At 36.9% G+C, this 22,345-nt stretch overlaps 1 protein-coding gene across 2 annotated transcripts in view; it reads left to right on the forward strand.

The window, feature by feature from the left end:
- RSRC1 (arginine and serine rich coiled-coil 1) overlaps nucleotides 1-22,345 on the forward strand; it is a 175,628-nt gene that overhangs the window by 60,465 nt on the left and 92,818 nt on the right. For both annotated transcript variants that reach the window (XM_064457878.1, XM_064457880.1), the window contains one exon: nucleotides 16,549-16,585. In XM_064457878.1, the coding sequence (XP_064313948.1) occupies nucleotides 16,549-16,585 (37 nt within the window). The remainder of the gene's footprint in view (nucleotides 1-16,548; nucleotides 16,586-22,345) is intronic.

The following is a 22,345-nucleotide window of genomic DNA, read 5'->3' on the forward strand; positions in this document are numbered from 1 at the left end:
CAGTCTGCAAAGGCTGAGTAAGTGGCAGATAGCTTTTGTCATCTCTTATCCGGGCTGTACACTTGTAAGGAAGAGCAGGGATAATCGCCTAAATCTAATTAGGGGTTAAAAGAGGCCATGACTGTGATGTGGCAGTGAGACACCTTACTGTATCAATCCTGTTTGCATTAGAAAAATAAGGTTGTCATATTGATTATTCAAATTAGCTTATATTGGCCATGGCTCAATGGCTTGTATCGCAGCTGAAGCACTTGAAGGTCCCAGCTTTTCGGAGAAGACCTATGCTTATAGCATATATTATGTGGTGTCTTGTTTGCTAATTTAAGGGGTTTAAAACTAAGACTGAGAGAGTTTTATCGTGAGAATTAAGGGTTTAAGTGACCATCAGAAAATGAAGTTGAGCTTTCATGTGTGAGATTTGTGATTGCTGAAAGCTGTTAAATGAAGGCCAATAAATTTGCTTTAGATCTTTTATGGAAAAATCAGTATTGGAGTTAACAGATCTTGCAATATTATGTTTGTGCACTAATTGATGTTTAGTTCAAAGTCAAATGGAGCTAAAAAGAGTAAAGTAATTGCATTCAGATCAATTCCACATTCAAGAGAGAGTGAATTCCCTTGGCTGTGTCTTTGGGGTCTATATTTTAATTTAAAAAAAAAGAATCTACCTGGTGCTGGGCTATTATAGTATTCTCAAATATTTCTCAGCACTTGGCTTTTTGTCATTCAACAATTGCATCTGCTGACATCCTGCAAATGTGTAGATGCTCTAGAGAGCGCTAATTTCAGCCTTCCTCATTGCTGTAGTCATGATGAATGATGTAAGTGCGTGCCATATATAGAATGGGCAAATGGAAAGCTTTTAAGAAGACTGATTTTTTTTTTTTTTTGGTACTTTTGTAGCACACCAAGAAATATGTGCTAGGCTATGTCATGGGTACAAGGACTGGACGTTTTACAGATTTTTTTTTTTTCCATTGGTTTGTGCAACTTCTGTCATTACAGCTGTACACGAAAAAGAGTCCACCTTAGATCCCAGATACCACGCAGAGTTTGTAAATTTTTCTCCATGGTTGAAATGATTTCACCCATCTTCCATACAGTTTGAACATTTTGGTTTACTGTAGATGTTGGTTATGCTGTATTCCTTTCTATTGCTAGGCAAAAAATACACATTGCTAACTAAACTATTTTTCCCTCTGCATGTAGGGGCAAGGTTTTATTTTTAAATTTCTTCAGTTGATTGTTCCAGTTTCTAGCATTATCTGCTGTTGGTACTGATGTAACGGTTACCCATCGAAATGCTAATCTTTTAGGCTGACCTTGTTGACTGAAAGCCACAATGACCAGAGGAAGGAGAGATATATATGTGTGTGTGTATATATATGTGTGTGTGTCTATATATATATGTTGTATATGTTATATATTGTTTGCTTATGTTGTTAGAACAGCATCCTGACCTGTCTTGAATGACTGAAAATTATTACGCGCAAATGTTCACATAACTTCCCAATATCTTGCTTGAACAGAAAGTTAAGTAGGTGGCTTATCCTGTCGTGCCATTGTGTAAAAGGCCACTCGATCCTGACCATTGTTACATGAATGTGTCTGATTGCGTGGAATGGTTCCAGTTCCAGTTTCTGTTTCTGGGGACACTGGTTTCTGGCCCTTCTTTGCAAGACATAGTGACTTTGTATATTGTGATTATTACTTTCAGCCAAAACTGAAACTCTAGGAAAAGAGCCAATATATTAGATTTTTTTTTTCCAGCATTATCAATATGCTCTTTCAGTGGAACAGTCCATCAGTCTGCACAGTCGTTCTGTGCTCTGAATTTGTTACATTCTTTTTCCTTTAGTCTGACCTTAATCTCTTTCAGAGCACAGATACTCCAATGTTCTCTACCACGAGCTTCTAATAGTAGTTAGCAAAGTATTCGTGTTACTCTATTTAACATCAGTAAGACTGTCTGGAATACATTTCTTTAAAAAGAGTGAAGTAAGACAAATACGAACAGTGTTGTAATAAAGTAGAGAAAAATCTTTAGTTCTGGTAGCATCATAGAGAAGCAAAATTTTCGGCGGGTGATGGGGTTGCTCGCTCTAGCGTCTGCTGCTCCTTTGAAAGAATAGAAAAGCTTTGTTCACACACAAGGGTGACTAACTGTGGGGTGGTTGAGCACCCTGAACTGCCTGCCTTACTTTGTTGTAAAAATTACATTTACATGTAAACCAGCACCACGTTTGGCTTTTCTTAAAGCATCAGCCTGTCCTTCAGGAGCAGCCAGGTAGGTAGGTAGGTGAGTGCTGGAGGGGATGTATGATCACATAAAATAATTTCCATTGCAGAGTTCGTTGTGTGTCTTTGTGACACAAAGTCTGTTGAGGGAGGTCTGTGTAGGTTCAGCATGTCTCCTGTCCTAAACGATGTTAACTGAGGTGAACTGAAACGGGTACAGCTAAAAATAATAGGGATTAAGGTAACTTTTAAGGACTAATAGGCATCTAGCTCCAGCTTATTTCCCTAGAGAAGACCAAAGAACAGTGCTGCTGAGAACGTGAGGTAGGCTTTGTGATGTGTGGCTACAATTTGTTAGTTAGGTTTGTAACTTGAGGTGGTTGTTGGATATTCACTGGGGTTTTTTTGCAGGTTAGAAATTCTTTCCACCAGAAGTGCTTGCTCAGTTGTCAGCCTGATCATCCATATTTCCAGGTCTTCCTGCATGGTCTGTGAATCTAGAAATTGCTGCTGTTGCAAGATCTGGCTGCTGCTTTGTTCAGAGGTTGTTTTTGTAGAATGTTTCACTTTATTTCTAATATTTGCAGGTACAATAGGAAGTGCTGGTTTTAATCTTCGAGCTGCAAATTACTTAAGATCCAAGTTTTCTTGGAGCCTGCCATGTTTATGGTACTTACTTTTTTTTCAGAAATCTCTTGGCTTCATATTAGAAAAATAACCTTTGAGGGAAATCTTGGCTGTAGAACGAGACATGTTTTATATTTTTGTCTTTTCTTCTAATTTTCGACCACTTGGTGGTAAATCAGTAGTGTGCAATACTAATTATTTTAGTTGCATTGAAGGAATGCCAAAATACAAACTGCCTAGGAAGATTTCTGGTCTAGACTTCGGCTGGCCACTTCTCGGCAGTTTGTTCCACCTTGCAAAGCCAGTACTGCTCTCTGTTTTCACCGGAGACTTTCTCTGTGCAGGGAGTGATAAATGCCAAATAAAATAGATGATGTTAGTCTTTCATGGCAGTAAAAGGTTAAAAGCATATGAATGAAAGCAAGCATTTTGGAGTGTAAAATGAATAAGACCAATGTGATGCGGTAAGAACAGTAGGCATAACAAAGAACTTATGAAGCCTTAAGAATGCTTTGGTGCAACTCAATTAGCATGAAGTGTTTAAACAGCGTTGGTATGGTGTTTTTTGTTTTGTTTGTTTTTGTTTAGCCTTTTTAAAGGATGTAAAATTTTCTACAAAAAAATATAAGTTGTGGTTTACTGGAACTTGCAGATCTTTTTGCCTTTATTTAACTCACCGTAATGTGAGTTATTGGACATAAAATTCTAGACAGTATCAGTGTTTTCAAGACAGGCATAGGAATGTCCTGAATACATCTATTGCTTCTGAAGTTTCTCTCTGAGAAGTAGATGTGTAATAAGCACAAGACCAAAAGCAATTTTAGCATTGATTAATGGTCGCAAATAATAACAGAGTTGTAAATTATGTAGTCAGAGGCCGTTACAAATGCTGGAGAAAGAAATAACAAATAAGCAAGATGCAGATCTATTAGTCTAGTGCCATTGTTGAATTAGTGGAGAGTTAATTGCTCTTGGAATCAAGAGAACTATTAGCCTTCTCAGATAATTTAAGGAAATTAGCCCGTTCTCCACAATCTCTATGTAGCTGCATTAGGTACAAATCCACTGTGACTAGGTCCAAGTGTGACAGGTTTGGGGTTTTTTGTGACAACGCTGAGGGTCTTTGTTCTTGAATATGGAAATATTATCATCAAGATACACTTGAGGTTCTGATCCTTGCTATTACTTGTATTCAAAAGTGCTTTTACAGTCTTTGGTGATTTGTTAGCATACAGGTAACCAGCATTGGTTTGGACTGAAGGCTGTAAAAACAAAGGTGCTGACGTGGGAACTGCTGTAAATGGGACAGCTTTAGTGATCTCTGTGGATCTCCTCTTCTTCCAAATAATCTTCGTGAGTTTCAATTTGCTGCTTTTGGTATTGGTTTGTCTTTTTCTAACCTTTCCATTAATTGTTAAGCACTTGCAGGTTATTTTTGTCACTGTCTGTCTGTTAGGCTTGGTTTTGGCCTGATATGTTTGAGATTTGCAAGAATTTTTTTTTTATTTTGATGAAATATTATTTCTTGCCCTTTATTTGTGGCTAAGGAACTAATCTCCTATCAAGCTTAAACAACTTAAGCTCTACCTTTTAAAATTATGTAAGTTTGTCTTGCGATACAGTCCAAAATAGAAGTTGTTAGTAGAAGATACAACATTCTTCCCTACTGAAAGTCAGACTTTAAAGAAACCATTTTTATATTAAAATATTTTCAAAATTCATCTGGGCTTTAACAAAACAGCCTTGTAGAAGAATTTGAGTCTTCTGCGTAAAATAAAAGAGTCTTTGTGATGATCTCCGTAAGTTATCTGGCTCAAAATATTGAAAGCGTACAAAACTCCAGCACCACGTAGGATAAGATGCATTTGAATGCTGAGGAGATGCTGTGGAGGATGCAAATTGTACCATTCCAAACTAGTTATGGTATGTCTTGTTTGAACTGAAAATGGCTGCGGTACCATAGTGATCTTCCACGTTTATTGTTAATGTGTCTGTTGAGGTTTGTTCATGTTATTCGTGTAACAGGGGCTTCTCCTGCATGTCAGACTTCTGTTGGAGAATCTTCTGAGCTACTGCTACCTCTCAGCATTGCTTGGACTCCTTTGAATGGCTGTCTTGCAGAAACCCAGAGACGTTCAAAGGCTTTCCTCAGGGCTACCTTGAGTTGTAATAGAAACAAACTGTTTAATTGTGAAATGCAGCCTGAAACTCAAGTCTCTTACGACCAGAAATGCTACAAGCTGTGTTAGCTGAAGTAGTTGAGGAGATAAAAACTAAATACTCAGAGATCAAATAAATCAGCTTTTTTCAGGAGAAGGAAAATTTTTAACCTTGTGTAGGAATGAAAAGCTGTGCCTGTCTGACATTTAAAAATATTTTAAACATTTAGAGTATATTCTGAGTGTGCCCCTACATTCCTTAGGGAGATAAATTCAGGCCAGATGAAAGAACGTAGAGGAATTAAACTGAAGCGACAAAATCAAACTGCAGGGACACACAGAGGAACAGTGAAAAGGCATTTACAAATTGGATTTTCATACCTCCCAACAGCGATGCCTAAAAAAGCACGAGGCTTCAGTGTGCTAAAATTGGATCAAATGCAGTCACAAGCGGTGGAATTTCAGTAAAGTGGCACTTTGTCGGTCTCAGCTGAACTTGACCATGGTTGCCAAAGTGCTGCGCACATCTTCAGTAATAACGGAAATCTGAAACTACCTTTTCTTAGTCTTTGGCCTTAAAATGTATGTGTCCTAGGACTGTTGGGTCATCTTGGTCTTTTATCTGAGCTGTGGAAATCAATCTGTTGTGAATGCTAGAAACAAATACCTACCTTTACTGAAGAATTACCCTGCTGCTTTTTATTCCCAATGCTTGCTTTACAAAACGGAGGGTGGTTTGTTTGTTTGTTTTAAATTGATTGCTTATTTTTAAGCAGTACCAGCGTTGTACTGCTGCTGGCTAGAGAGGAAAGAAACAAATCCCAAATTTCTATGGCAGGCTCCTGGGTTTTTTCGGGACTGTCTTACCTAAAGCCTAAAGCCATGACCTGCTATTTGAAATCTATCTGTTCACTTTCTATCAATTTGTGTTCTAAGTGCAACATCTTGCACTCTTTCAAGATCCTTCCGCAGGCTGTGAATTTTAAATCCATTTTTATTTCATATTCTTTCTTTTCCAAAAGCAGGGGCAGTAGGGCAGCAAAAATGACTATGTTCTAATGCTACATAAATACAGGCGTATAGTTTTTGGTTTTGTTGCAGTATTTTTTTAATTATAAGACAGCCTCTCAGTTTAGAACCTCTGAAGAAACTTGTGAAGTGCAAAGAACAAAACCAAAGCCTGCAAGTCCACTGGTAACTTCTGGTGTTTAGATTTCTCGTAAGAGAAACTCTTACTATAAAGAAGCATTTGCACAAGGGTTGTATGGAAAAAGTTGTCTGACTTGTGATGGATTATAGAGATGATCAAAAATCCTCTTTGTAAGATATGCAAATAGCATGAGAAGTGACTGGCAAGATGGGTCCCTGAGTTTGAGGAAATTTCAATTTATTTTCATTTTAAAACTGAAATAAATAAATATAGATGGGTGTTGAGAGTGTGCTTGTTGGCATTGATTATGGGTAACAGACCTGAGGCTGGATAAGCTTAATTCAGTTAAGATACTAAATATAGATATTAGCTTTGTTCTGTGAATTGAGGTCTCTGAGGATTTAAAGAAAGAAAGAAAGAAAAAGGAAAATATTTAGTGGTTTGTTTCTAAAGTTAGTATCAGAGATTTAAATTGTCACTATAGAATATTCAGGAATAGAAAGCATAACTGTATAATACAACTTTAACATGCAGGTAGTATCTTACAATATGAATTTTGAGCAATGGGCGAAAGCATGAAGGGAGTTTTTTGTGGAGATTAGGAGAAAGTTGCGTGCAAGCAAATAAGTTTTAAATACTTAATAAACTGAATAAACTTCTATAAGATTTTATCCTTTTGGGAAGAATGCATAGCACAGAATCTTTAAAAAAAAATCTACAAATAATTAATACAGGCAAATTCTAGATTAACTTCTTTCATAGGAAGAGTGCCTTGAATTGGTAACTTTATTTTTATTGAATATTTAATGAGGAACTGGTTATTGTTTCCCTAAGCACAATTTTCATGAGCACTTCCTACTTTTTTGTAGAGTTTATAATGAATTTAGACAAAGATGGATCTGTTCAAATACAGTGTAATTTCAGTGTATTCTTGAAGTATTTACAAAACATTATTACAGAACTTGTTTAATGTGCATAGAGTAAAAAAGAAAAGGAAACAGGCTTGAGGTTTCCTTGTGTGCCTTTTTTTTTTTCTTTTTTTTTTTTTTCCTATCAACAGACTGAGGGCCTGAAGGAACAGAGGAAGTGAATGGACACCAATGTATCCAAATATCTCATTTTGCCTAAAAGCAAGTGCCGGCAGATAAATGCCCATAAAGGGATTTCTTTCTTAAGCCCCATGGATTTTTTTTTTTTGCAACTTTTTGTGTGAGTTAGAAATGAAAACCATTCATCTAGTGCCCCAAAGAACGGCCTTATTGAATGGAATAACAGTGTAATGTACCATTGAAGGCAGGATTGAAAGTGATTATCTTGTTAACTCTTGACAGTTACCGCCAGCTTGAAATAGAACTGGCAGGCTTGATTTGCAAATGAATTAGAGCTTTTTCATTTTGTGCCAGGATCATCTTTTTATATTCTGATATGACAGATGCTATGTTCCATGCCTTTGTTTCTCTTCAGTTTTATACTTGCAAATAAAAAAACCAAAAGATTATGATAGTAATTTTATTTGCATCTTTTCTCTAGGAGTTTATTCTTTGTCTAGAAGTTTTTAATCTTCTATTTTTCAAAAATTTGTTTAAGAATAGTATTGTTCCTACAGAATAAAATTTCATTAGGTTAAGTACAGTAGTAATTGGGTGAATGAGGAGGATTTAGAAGCTTTCAGAAAATGGAAAATTGATTGTACTCAAATTGTTTTAGTGCTTAGAACATCTAAATTTTCTCACTGACTTAAATTTAATATTCTTCAATACTGAGAGTTGAGTGCAGCCAAGGAGAATCTAACATTTTAAATATTTATCCGAACAGTATGCTAATAGAAATACATGTGTAATTAGTTTCAGACTTAATGCTGATAAACTGTGTTTATATTCTGCAGTCATCCAAACACAGATGGTAAGGTGTTAGGTATGATAATTATTGTGCACTCTTTATATGTTCCTCATTAACCTGTAACACTCTTTACTAGTCTGGAGAGTTTTTACTATAGTTATGCTTACCAACATTAAAACTTGCTCTGCTTTGTTTAATATTCAGTGCAGCGTTCTGTGCATTTATACTGCTGGGCTTTTTGCTACTTTTGTAGTCTATTTTGTACTTTGAGGCTAATTAGCAACACTTCCTACTACCACTAATGTCCATTACGGAGATGTTTTCATACACTTTCACCTACAGGATGTGTTTTAATTGAATATCTACTAAATAATATTACAGAAAAGGTAAAACAGGCCAAAGTTGTCTAATTTATTTAAGACTACTAAATAATCTGGTTAACAGAGACAGTGACATTCCAAAGCCTGAAGCCTAATCGCTTATGTTTGCTGGGAATGCAAACGTTGATTAACAAGGTTTTACTCTTTGTGAAGGCAACACCGTACGTGGAACAGGAGGACAAAAACCCAACCAACCACCCAGAACCTGGGGAGAAAAAAACAAAACAAAAAACCGAGAAAAACCACTCCACACATTAAAAACTCCAAGGGCTTGCATGTTATGAAGTCCTTTGAATTGCCTGGTTTATCCGAGGGGTGGCTTGAACTGGCAACCAGGCTAAGGAAATCTGCTTTGATAATATATGGGATTTTAATATCTGACCTGAAGTCTTGGTAAAGCAGAATTGTGAGCTTTTTGGTGTAGTTATTTTGGCTCTCACTTATCTGTGAAATACTTAAGGACAAAAAGGATTTTTTTGTAGGGTGTATTTGAAAATACTGATTCTAGCAACATTGTATTTTGTTCTCCTCCCCTCCCCCCCCCCCATTTAGTTTCAGTATTTATTTCAGTTTCATGAAATCTTGAATTTTACTCTATAAGCCAGGGTTATATATTTTTTTTCCCCCCTCTTGAATATTTGATAAGGTCTCTTGGTACTGATTTTTCTTCTCTCTAGAATAACATATTATGGAAATTGTTTCACCTTGTGTCCTGTTTAAAGTCCCTGGTTTTAGCATTATTCAATTTAGCTTGCATTATATTCTACTGAGTTCTTCAGCAGTTCCAAGTTATTCCATATGTGTTTGTGTGTGAGGGTGACTTCTGCTTTTCTTCCTGCTTTTGATAAGTGACCTTCATATGATCTTCTTGAATCTTTATTACATTTAAATTAGTGATTGGCTAAACTTCTTACCATTTTTTTCCCCAAATGAAATACATTCTTTGGTTGACTGGAGTGAGGAAGCCACTGAGCACAACACCACCAGCTTTAGAGTCTTTACACTTCAGGATCAGTTACAGACCATTTGAATCTGATATTATATAAGAGCAAAACAACATTCCATATTTTTTCAAAAATATCATGGGTGCATTTTCTAGCAGCATGAAGGATTCTCTAACCATTCCCTAACGCTTTCTGATGTTGGCATTGCAATGTTAAATTATTTTCACTATTTTATTTTGTAGTCATTTTATTGGTTGCTTGGATCTTCCAATAATGAACGAAAACAGGGTTTTTCGATAGAAGGAGCCATAACTCTTAGAGCCATTGGAACTGTCAGGGGATTCTCTTTGAACTGCATGTAGTGCTGAGAATCTTTGTTTAACTTCTGTAAGCAGTAGATCGCAAGGATTTTGGGTTTCATTATTGGTAAAATTGTTTGGGTATGTGTTTTGGTTACTTTCAAAAAAACTCCAGGTTTTTTTTTTTTTTTCTTTCATCTTTGTATAAGAGGCAGGAGGAAATAGCTTTCTTTTATGGTTTTCAATTCTTGCCTTTTTGTATACTCCCTTTGATGCAACTTCCACTTAGGCTACAAAAAATATAGCCCTGCTTTTCAGGTTTTTCTTTATAACCCAGATGATGCTAAGTAGTAGTGTTGAAGAGTAACATGGTTTTTGTTCTGTTTCTGCACATTACATAGTTGTTACCAGCAGTTTTGCCAGACCAGCAGTGTGGTATTGGGCCAGCTTGTCATCGAAAGTCAGTAGGTGTAAATTTACCTGTTCATGCAGGAGAATCAGCACTGTCCTCTTAAAGATGGTGTCAAAGGGGAGGACAGGCATAGGGAGTAGATTTTTATTTCATCTTTGTTGTGACTTTCAAAGCCTGCTGAAATAATTATCTGTGGTCTGAAGTCAGATTTGGAAACACCAGCCTGTAATTTTACAGAAAACACAACAATACAAACACTATAAAATTTAGTGGAATATGATGGGGGTATCCATTTCTAAAAACTGCATCCAGGTTTTCTCTAACTCTGAAGCCGAAAGTCAAGCTATCTCAGGAAAGAACTTCAGAAATACATTGTGCCTTCTGAATAGTCACCATGCAAATGTAATAATCATGTGTATTTATTCTAGTTGTTGCCGATAGGGAGAAAATACTTTTTTTCTGTACTAGGCTTTTATTCTGGAATCAAACAAAGGCATGATCTGGCCGTGACTGTTTTACTTTCACTGTTTGGTGTGTTCTGTGAGTTTGAGATTAGTCAGTGAAGCTATCCCAGAATATGACATGGTTTAAATGTTTGTGTAAATGCATCACTAAATGGTGATAAGGTCACAAGTGCATTGTTCAGGCTACCCATTCAGTTGTGATTAAACTGTGTGTGTATGAGGACACATGATGCCTTATTCTAAAATGTGTATGAGAAATAAAAGTTAGAAAAAAGTTTAAAACTTCAGAGGGAAAAAAACTATTCCTTATTTTCCTCCTCATCTAAAATATGATACCTGGAACACCTTCAATCTGATTGTGCAGACTTCTGAGGCTGAGGAAAGTAAATTCAGCAAAGATTGAATATATAAAATAAGAAGTATTGAAGAAGCAGTTCTCTATCTTGGGATATCCCAGGGTAGAATTAAATAGTGTGTAATCACATGGAAACCTGATTTTCTTCTTCCCGGGAATATACAGGGCCTATCTCTAGTCTGGAAAATCATGAGATATTGGCCTTTAAACTCACCATGGGGAGAGATGATTTTGCCACAGGTTGGCAGAGTTTTAGGTGGGGGTTTTCCGCGTTCTGAGAGAGAAAAGAAATTGTTACTGACTGGTGGTGGTGGTGTTTGCTGGGATGTAGTCTGAGATTTGTAGTATTAACAATACTGCTAGACTGAGTAGTCAAGGCTACTGTAATAAGTTCCTTATCTGAATCTGATTTAGATTGGTTTGGTTAGTTTGACTGGTGTTGTGTGGGTTGGTTTGGTGGGTTTTTTTTGTTTGTTTGTTTTTTGGGTGGGGGTTGTTTTTGTGGTTTTTGTTTTGTTTTGTTTTCTTGTTTGCTTGGGTTTGGGAATTTTGTTTTGTTTTGTTTTTTTTAACAGTGCCTACTGACAAGCTTTGCATCTCTTGGCAGATCAGCTTTGAGAGGACTGTGTGTATCAGAAGCAGAAAATGATGAGGCAAAGGTCTTATTGAATTTGAGGTGCCAATCTGCTAAAATAAAGATGATATACAAAAAGAAAGGTCTAGGGATAGCTGGATAGTCTATTTCTCCTGTAGCTGCCACCTCCACTATAGCTGCATTTAGTAAGACTGTTCCTCATTTTGGCTGTGTTTGGGTCAGTGTAGACTCTTCACTAACTGAAGAAGCTCAAGACAGGAGAGGCAGTGGCTATGGTAATGGAAGTAGCCTCGTTTGTCCTCCTCACCATACCCCTTGGTATAATTCCTAACATCTAATGCATATTTTTCCTCACTTTTGTCTTCTCTCCCTTTATCTACGTTCAACACAGAGCACAGGGAGGTGGAAGAAGGGACTAGACCACCAGTCAAGTTGGGTTTAGCCTAATACGTTTATCCTGTTTCATGTTGCTTGTATTGGCAAGTGTTTGATATATTGTCACCTGCTGAAGTTCATAAAGAAGCTCTGAAGACTTCTGAAGAGATTCCGCTGTTTATTTTGAGGTTGCTTATCTAGAATATAAGCGGGGATTGATAACGTGCAAAAGAAAAACAGTGTATGTGTGTGCTACTCAGAGGAAGATCTCCAGGGAAGGCCATTAGATGACAGCAAGCAGTGGAAGCATGTTAATGTGAGGATAAAGAACAGGAAAACATGAGGTTGTTCCAAGAACATCTTTCACTGTGAGGCTCTTCATCCAAGAGGAATACTAGGACAAAAAAGGGATTAATTTAAAATTATACTTGACAGATTATTGAAAGTATTATGTGATGTGCTTGTTGAATGATCCAAGAGATTTTTGAGAGAGAGCTTTATGAAAATTATGTGTAACCACTTGGGACAATTCTGCTTGATCAACAACACTAACACGTTGGCATTCATGAAGAGTGGAGTTAAAAGGCCTTTATTTGAGAGTGTGGTGCAGCCGGACCCGAAATGCTGTGTATGACCTTGCTCCTTGCAGCCTGTAGTTAATGCTGTGGAACTGGAGGGGATTCTGCCAAAGGCCTTGCTAATGATGAGATGATTTATTTATTAATTTGGTTTCTAATAGAAAAATCAGACATTGGGACTGTTTAGTGTGGAGTCCAGGCCACCAAGACAGTCAGGGGCTGGAGCACTTGCCCTGTCACAGGGGGCCTGAGGGAGTGGGGGTGGTTCAGCCTGGAGAAGAGATGGCTTTGAGAGGGCATCTGACAGCAGCCACTGAGACTGATGAGGAGGGACATCACCGAGGAGAAGGAGCCAGGCTCTTTGAAGTGGCGTGTGGTAGGAGGAAAGACGCAACCAGCACAGATTGAAAAAAGAGAGGCGTTTGGACTAGGTAGAAGGAAAGACGCTCCCAGTGAGGACATTTAATCGGCAAAACAGAGTGCTCAGGGAGATAGTACTTTCAAGACCAAGCTGGGTAAAACTCTGAGCAGACTGGTCTGGCCTCACAGCTGACCCTGCCTTGAGCAGGCAGTAGGCCTGCAGACCTCCAGAGGCCCTTCAACCTGAATTATCTTTTAATATCCATAGATATAGGCAATCCATAGAATTATTCTGTGGCCTATGTTTTCTAACCAAAAAAATGATGACAAAATTGCTTAACTACAAATATAAGGGAAGTACTGAGAATTAGTTGATAACAACTTGAGAGGAACCGAAGAATGTGAACTGGTTTGGTTTTGTTTGGAAGAAATTTTTAAATATTACAGGATACTTCCAGTTTGATGCTCCTGATCTGAATAGCAGCACAGATTAAACTCGTGTCTCATAATTGTTTGTCATTTTAAAGAGTATAACAGAGACCTACTAACAAGCTCAATTGCTCATTTTAGTGGTAAGTAAAAATATCTCTGAGATTTCTCTGGTTTTAGGTAGCCTCGCAGTAATAAAATAAGTCACTGGCATTCTCATATGATGTTAAGACTGTAGCTTCTTGAGGGTGCCTTGCTCCAAAGCACTGTGTCTTCATGTACCCAGTAATTTGCTTAGTTCTGTTGTGCAAAAACAAGTATTAGTTTTACAGTTCTTGTGTGAAACTGCTATAAATATATTAAAAAATACATTATTAGGGAAATCTTGTATTATTTTAGACTAGCTAAAGTTCAGTTATTTTGAAGATATTGCATATTTTTTCAGCCCCCTTGATTAACGGTTAGTTTTATATGGGAACCTATTTTTACAAACATGAATATATGTCTAGGTTAAAATCAGGGTTTTCACTGAGTGCTAGTGAATATTTTTATTTTAGTTTAGTTTACTGATAAAGGAACAAGCACTAATAAGTTAACACTACCTCAATTAGTTACCTACGCTATGGTTTTAAGTAATCTGAAGCTGGTGATGCTTGCTTAATTGAATTCCTGGCTTGTTGTTACAGGTCCCTCATGACCATGATTCAAATTTAGCTCAGCTGCAGCTTTTTCCCCTGGCATTACCAAAAGCTAACATTTGGATTAGCCCAAGTATTATGCTTACTGGTTGTAAAATATATGCACAGCAACTAGTATTTTACAGCACAATTTCTTGACTATATTGGAGAAATACAGTTGGGGAAATACAATTCCAGAGCTTCTCTGATGGGGGGCGGGGGGGGGGGAAGAAAAACTCAAGAATAAAACCAACCTTGCCTAATGAACCAAAAAAAAAAATGTGGTGCACTGGAGATCATTTGAAAGGCGGATATATATATCTTGTTGGGAACTGTGGGGTGTAAAAGTTGAGGAAATCGATATAAAATTAATGTAACTTTCTTAGGGTGTTCCTTTACAGGAGTATTATAATAGTGGATGTGCATGAAACTCTTCTTGCCTTTTATTTGCAGTGTTTTATGGTATTAATGGTTAAGGTACTCTTTAGACATCTAAGGTTATGTGTTAGACTGAGCTGTAGCAACAGGTCTGATTTTGCATAACAATATTTGTTAAATACAGTATTAATGGGAGTCTTATTTATATAATTATTGTTTAGCTTAGAAAGATAAAATTATGCCATGGCTTCACTAGTTGTCATTGCTGATTGATGCACGGCAGCCTCTGGCTGGAAAGAGGTTTTCATTGGAAGTGACAGGTGCCGCAAGGTTTATTTAGGACAACCTCAACCATGTCCTGGTTAGTTTGATAATGTTTGCCTTATGTATGTTCAACCACTGCATTTCCTGCGTTAGAGCCTTGTGTTACACCAATATTACTATCTGTGCTGCCTCAACTACAAATTGGATGAACAGCCAGTGACACTTTTTCAATATTATTACATTAAACCAAGTGGATTTTGATTGATAACCTAATATTCAACTAATGCAAAACATCAATCATGGCAAGTATATTAATTATTTAATATTGCAGTCTAATTCAGAAATCGATGTCCTGCATGAGGGGAAGGGAAACTCGCTGTTCCCAGAAGACTTAAGACAGGGAATGATTAAAAAAAAAAACCCACCCTGCTGTACTCTTGTGTGTTAGTTCGATACAAATCTTTATTCATTTGCCAATAATCTCTTCGCATTTTCCACTTTAGGACCTTTTTTATCAGTTTTGAGACCTATAATTGAATTAAGTCTGCTTTCAGCACAGGCCAAAAGGAGTTGCACAAATATTGATGAAGTCATGACAGGGACAGCACAGGAGACAGACCACTAACAGGGCAGGTTTTATACCATTAGTTGGGAGCTCCTTGCATCAGCTGTGTGGATCCTGCTTCCAGAGTGATTAAATTCTTTAAGGCCATTTAGCACCTCAAAAATAGATGTGGGAGATGATTTCTATTTAAATATTGTATGGATTTTAAACAATCAATTCTTGTTTCAAAATACAAAATAATGGTACAAGGAAGGTGCATCTTTTTCTCTTGCTTCGTTCATGATACATTCAAATAGAACAAAAATGCATAGCAGGCTTTTTTTGAAAGCTTTATGAAATTATAACTAAAAGCCTTCTGTAAAAAGTCTAAAATACACTACAGCAAGGCTGTAAAATGTGTAATTGAATTTAGCCTTATACAGTATCTAGTAAAACTTCATACATTTAGCCATTTTTGTGTGTAACTTCACAGTATGCCTTACACAGCCCGTACTAAGTATTAAAGAGAAGGGAAGCCTCAGTCGTGCACGGTTTCCTCTCTTATGGGAACATAGTTGGGTTTTGCACCTGTGATTTGATATATTTGAATAATTTGTTGAAAAACTAATATTATAAATATAAACATGCTACATTATCAAGTTCAGTTTGTGGGGCAGTTTCTCCTGTTTGCCATGGTTGCAGCCCATCTTCCTCAAAAGGCACGGTTACATTTTTGGAAGCATGTAGAACCTGGAGTCAGTGAAAGCAGAAACCAGCCTCCTTGTTTTGTGGCTTGGGATTTGGGGATTTTTTTAAAATTTGTTTTGCTTCAGTTTTCTTTCAGGTTATCTGTTTTACATAGCAGGATGTGTTAAGGATTAATTTTTGTGCCGAGTTCTCTTTGCTTTTCAGTGTTTTTACTTTGGTAGTTTGGTCCATTTTGCAGCTCTCTCTGTGTGACGCTGCTCCTCATTTTTGTGTCTGTACATTGTATTTTTTTCAGCTGTCAAGAGTCAAATGCAAAGCTTCAGTATGGCTGCCACAGACTAGTTAGTTAATATAAACTCATTCATTCCATCACCTTTGTAAATGGTCACAGAATGTGATCACTGAAGTAGTGGCAAAGCAGAACCATGAGCCACTGAACGTGGATTTGATAAATAGCATCATGCACTCTCTTGTTTTATTAATTCCAATATGAGTAGTGGGATAATGATATTAAAAACATTGGGTTTTAAATGAGCCTCCTGTTGACTGCTACAGTTTATAGCAATTTCAGGGCAGGTAAAATTTGAGGTTTTAAATAATTCTGTAGTTATGTATTAGGATAATCGATACTTTTTAGGTATTGTAATGATTAAGATATTAAAAATAAAAATTTTATATACTCAATTACATGGCTTTGACATTTCTGAGTTAAACATAAATCATTGTAGACAAGGGTTTAGTGACTATTTAGAACTTTTGTTCTTCTGTTACAGGGACTCTGGAAACATCAAAGCTGGATTAGAACATCTGGTAAGTTTTAATTTTCTCTTGAACATTTGCATCATCTTTGATATCTGCATTCCAAATGAACACTTTTGAATGAGCTTTGAATACCTTGAATTGAGAAAGTCAACCATTTCCCAGAGGGTCAGCTTACTGTTATTATGTGAAGGCACTTACATTTTCATTTATCTTACCATTTCAAGGGAATTTTAATTTTTTTAAATTACTTTTTTTGATGTAGAGATGAAATAAAATGGACTACAATCCTTGGATTGATGATTGCCTTAATTATAAACAAAAATTGTTTGGTGTTAGATTTTTGGCATATCCTGATCTGAAAACAACAAACTTGTGATAAAAAAAAAAACCAAACCACACAGACACAATCAAATATTGCATGCATAAATATGGTATGTTTTAGTAATTTGAAGTCTTTGAAAGAAGTGCACAGCTTTGTTTTTTCTCTTGTCTTTGCTTTATGAATAATGTATTGACTTTAAATTCCATTCAGTGCTGCAGTATAAAATAATAATTGAGATGCAAAATATTTTTGGTTTAAGTAAACATATTCAAACCACAAGTGGTGGCAAGACATACTTAGCATTAAAAACTAATCAGTTGATCAAAACTGGAAAAAAATACAATATTGTCACAAGTCTGAAGCTCATTGAGCATAGGATGTTAGTATCAGCAATCATCAGAACATTAAGTAGTTCATCTAAACAGATTATTAAATCCTATTAAATGAAAATATTCACTATTAATGGCACGTATATCTCAGTACATCACGAGAAGTGTTTAAATTCATGTTTAATTTTTTCATATAATATCTAAATAATATATACTGTTCCATACTGCTATTAAAATAAAATCTTATCACAATGTATTGCATGAACATTTGAAAAAAACTGCTTTTCTGTTGTTGCCTCCCATTTTGGGAATCACTTGGGAAATATGATTTGTAGGAGCTTGTACCAATATCTTCTTGGAGTAACAGCAGGATGAAAAGGATGTATATTCTGGCATAGTTGTCACCAGTTTCCCCTTTATAATGGTGGCATATTAAATGTTCCATCGCAGCTAGTATTTTGAATCTGCAAATGGAATAAATAGCTGAGTGTTATGAACAGTTCTTAGAGCAGTTTGAAAATTAATCTTGTTTACTAGTTTCATTGGTATCTTGCATGCTAGTTGAATCTCTTAAATAAATTTTTAAAATGTTTCATTCCTCTGCTGGTGTCAGGTAGTTGTAATCTGATGGGTTCAGAGAATTTTTCTAATGCATTATAAAGATGCTGTAGTCTTGACAGATGACCATGACTGGTACTTTTTCTAAATTGGGAGTGCTGCAATAGCTGGAGCTGCAGGTCTGATTTATAATGTCACCTCAAACCAGCAGGTGCAGAAAGAAGAGGCTCTATGGGTTTTGAGTAGCCTGGGGCGGGGGGTGTATGTGGACTGGGAATCGTCTTTTTACTGATGTTCAGGGTTTCTCTAGGATTTGGGGGAAAATGTACTGGAAAGATTCTCTGTAGAGTAATGATGCCTTAAGTTCTTTACAGGGTAACTCCCTATATGTTTGAATAAAATTTTGTCTTCATTAAACACATAAGCTGCTTTGTATTTCGGTGAAAGATCTGTCAAAAAGCCTCCAGGGTTGAGACTTTTTTTTTTTTCCTTTTCCCTGTTATCTTAGAAAAATCTGTCCTGGGGGTGGGTGCTTGAGGAAATGAACTGTTTCCCAAGACACTCTCAGACAGGAGTATTCGTGGAATTCATGGAAACTGTTTTATATCTCAACATTATGTCAGACATGCTCACAAAGACCTTCTGGACTCCAATAAACGATAGGGTTATCCCTCGGAAGTATTAAGCTACATGATTACTCTGGTTCTACTACTTCAAATTACTGCATCTTCAAACACTTGTGAAGAAGTTTTGTCCCCCTACGAAAAATTGATTTGGGTCATCTTTTATTTAATCCCTTCTTTAAAAAAAGGGTGTTTTACAGTTTGTGATATAATCCCTATGGGGTCTGTATGGTCCCATTAGCTTTATCTGTATATGTATCCCATTCACTTGACTGTAGCCTATTTTACTGCTTACCCTTGTTTAAGTAGCTTCTGCCATCCTGCTATCTACCATCTGGCTATACACAGGAGTGAAAAAGTACTAAAACACCTGCTGTTCAAAAATTTGGTAAATATTTTACAAATTGTTACTTGGAAAAACGTCCAGTGTAAAAAACCAGATGATTTCACAAACAGAAATATTTTCTTTCTAGGTGGGGGAACTTCCCAGCAGGTCCCTGTGCCTGTTTCTCAGAGTCAGTTAGAGCTGGCCTTCCTGGAGGAGCTGGGCTGGTCGCTGCTGCTGGAGGAAGGGCTGTCTGCTGTGTCTGGCTGATGTGCAGGGGGGTCACAGCCGCGCTCCCTGCTTACCACCAACAGCCACATCTGCTCAGAAGCATATTTTAGTTTTAGCTAGTTAAGAAAAGAAACAGCAAACTTCTAAGCATAGGAGAATCAGTCTTGTATTCAAAAAATTTTGGTGGTTATTTGCTGAATTAGACTTCACTAATTCCTTTTCTGAGCAACAAATTTTAACAAACTGTAGAAACCTTGGAATAGATGAATATGTATCTGCAACTCTGAAAAGGTCCTGTTTGCTATTAATAGCTCTACTAAAAAAGAACCATGGAGCCGTACGTGTGGTTTACTCATTAGAGATACCTTATTTGTGTCTTGCATAACATTTCAAAGCAATAACCTGCTTGTCCTTGTGGTCAAGCAGCGGAGTCTGTCCGTTTTAAAAGATGAAGAGCAACCTGTCATTAATAGCTTGTTTAGTCCATCAGCGGTTTGTAAGAATATAGTTATTGTCTGCCAAGAATGCAGGCGCTCCCTGTGTTGTGTGTCAATCAATAACCCCCAGCAGGTGCAGATGAAGCTATTGCAAAGCTGACTATGGCAGTGCTTGTGCATAGCTCTGCCAAGGAAGCTGCTGGAGTTCACTATTTACACTTTTAGCTAAATCATGTGTCACAGGTAGCATATATCAAAATCACTAATTCATAACTAATCTTGGTTAACTCCATCTGGCAGCTCTTCATGGTTTTTTTTAAAGAGATCGTTGGTAGAAAAATTTGCATAAATGATCAACCTATCAACCAAAAAAAAAAACCAAACCCAAAACAAAACAACAAAAACACAAAACCCCAAGCCAAAAAGCCTCTCCTTTATCCAGAAAGTGTTAATACTTATTTACTAGGTATCACTATTTTTTTTCCCTTGGAGCTTGATTTCAGTGGTTAACCTCTCACTGATTTTCACTGGCTTAGTTTCAGACTCCTGGTGATTACAGCTCAGTGGTCCTAGTATGGCTACCGGACAGCAATGCCTAATAGAATTGTTGGCTTTCTAATGAGCTATAAAACCAAGCAGCAAATTATTTGTGTTCACAAACAATTAATTAACACTCTTAATAACACTTTTAATATGAGTAATTATGTTTGTCTTGGTATCCTGGCAAAATTCCATGCTGGTCAATTATATTCTGCAAGCTTGAATTCTCTCTTATTGAAGAAGTGTCAGGCTGACTGGCTGGTTGGATTTTTTTTCCTGTTGAAATTGTATTTAACTGAAAACAAGATTTTTAAAACTTTTTTTTTTTTTAAAAGGCATTTATTTCTTGCATGTTCTTTCATAAAATACTAATCATGAAAACCTGAAAAAATTCCCTTAGGAAAACTGTCATGGTGTTCCTGGAGTTGTAATTTTTATGACCCATTTCCCATTCTAAGGTTTTGACCAAATTCCCCTCCTGGGTGAGATCACTGATGAGGCACCTCTAGAGAGGACAGTGTTAGTCGAGAAGATTGGAGGCAGCCTTAGAGGAGAAAGGGGAGCATGACCATGAGGTACGGCAACGGCAGTTTAGCATGTAATTTACTTTTTCCTCATAAGAAAAGGGAGTATTCTGTGAAATGTCCCCACTCCAGCACAAGAATAGCCATGTGGACAGGGTGTGCACAGGTGGGTGATGGGTTGCCTGAACTTTAAAACTTTACTTTCTTCCCATTTAGACAATGGGTTTAGTATATCCCGCTGATGGGGCAAGAATCTTTAGCCTGGAGCCATCTACCTCAGGAAGCAGGTGTGCAGAAAGTCTTCTAAAGATGGGAAATTATAATGAAATAAAAATGTACAAGTAAAATCTTTTTTTATCATCAGGTATGTCAGATTAGTGGAAGGGAAATGGTGCTGAAAGGTGCTAGTGGTGTCCCAAGCCTTGTTAGCTTGTAGCTTGTGATGTCATGGGAAATGCTGATGCATTTATTTCCTTTCTAATTGTTGTCATGCGCATCTCCCTCTCACTGCATATGCACAGAGTTAAGGCATTTTACATACAAGGTGGTTTGCTTATATGTACTCTTTTAATAGTCATTGATTTGCTGTTTGTTCAGGTAAACATTAAACTTTAATCTTCTTCATACTTTCCTTCACAAATGTAATAGATACATAGGGGATTCCGTTTGGAGTGTTAAGTGTGAGAGCACAGCCACTGCTCATGTCTTCCTGGCAAGGTTATGATAATAATAACTAGCCTTTTGGAAGTTTTAAAAAAAATTTAATAATTTGTGGAAATAAGCACATTTGGGCCCTCTTACAAAATAGTATTAAGTGTCGGTTACACAGACAAATTATTATTTGTAATGGATTAACTGTTTGAGTTAACTCTTATTTAGAATATAAATATTTGTATTTATGTATTTTACTGAATTTTGCTGTTGGATTTTGTTTTTTGCATTGTTGACTAGCATGGCGTTACAACCAAAACCATTGCATTCGCTGAAGATGCAAATACATAGCTGCAAACGAATATAGAGGACCTGAAGGTAGCAGGAATGTGTTCCTGTAAAATAAACATTAGATGAGAAGGAAGTAAAATTTTATATACATTAAAAAATACTTAAGTATCTTAAATGTCAGTTTTATTTAACATATGGAAATTAGACGATAGCTTCATCATGTTCCATCTACCATACTGAGAAATGCAGTCATCAGAGTTCATAAAAAGCTTTATGCGCATCACACAACCGTGGAAACTGTTACTCGTGTTAAACTGTTACATGGAAAGTACACCATACAGAGGAGAGAATGGGGCGTGTTTAGTAAGCTTTGTACGGATGCTCATATTTTTAAAGTATTCAGTACATATGATTGATCAAACTTATTTAAAAAGGGTCTTTTATGTTTACGATTTTTTTCAAAGTAGACGGAAACAAATAATACCCTTTAGTATCATTTGTTGGTGGTATTATAGTAACCTGAACCAAAAAATACCCCTCTAATTTTCATAACTTTTAATTAATAAATTAATAAGGTTGATACATATTACTGTCAAAGTATTCTTCTCAGTGCATATCCCCAAAACGAGATTTTCTGGCAAGTCGTAGTTGTGCTGAGCACTGTCTGAGACTTCCATTTCAAGACGTCATCCAGCCTGAGACTAAGACAATGAAGGTAGGGGCTGGAGGTCTCTTCCACCTACGGCCAAAGTGACGTTTATGGTCCACCTGTGGCCAAGGTGACGTTTATATAGAGGTACATGCTCTAGGGACTTCCACTTTGGTAGCCTGAAGAACTACCGACCATGTCCCTAGCTCTCCACTTTGCAAAATGAAGGATGGCAGCAGTTCGGAAGGTGCTTTTAGAGGAGAGCTGGCAGGGCTGGCTGTGTCCCCTGCTGAGAGGGACCCCTTGGTAGGCTTCAGTGGCTGATGAA

This window comes from Phalacrocorax carbo, chromosome 7 (assembly GCF_963921805.1).
Source record: "Phalacrocorax carbo chromosome 7, bPhaCar2.1, whole genome shotgun sequence".
In the NCBI taxonomy this organism is placed as follows: domain Eukaryota; kingdom Metazoa; phylum Chordata; class Aves; order Suliformes; family Phalacrocoracidae; genus Phalacrocorax; species Phalacrocorax carbo.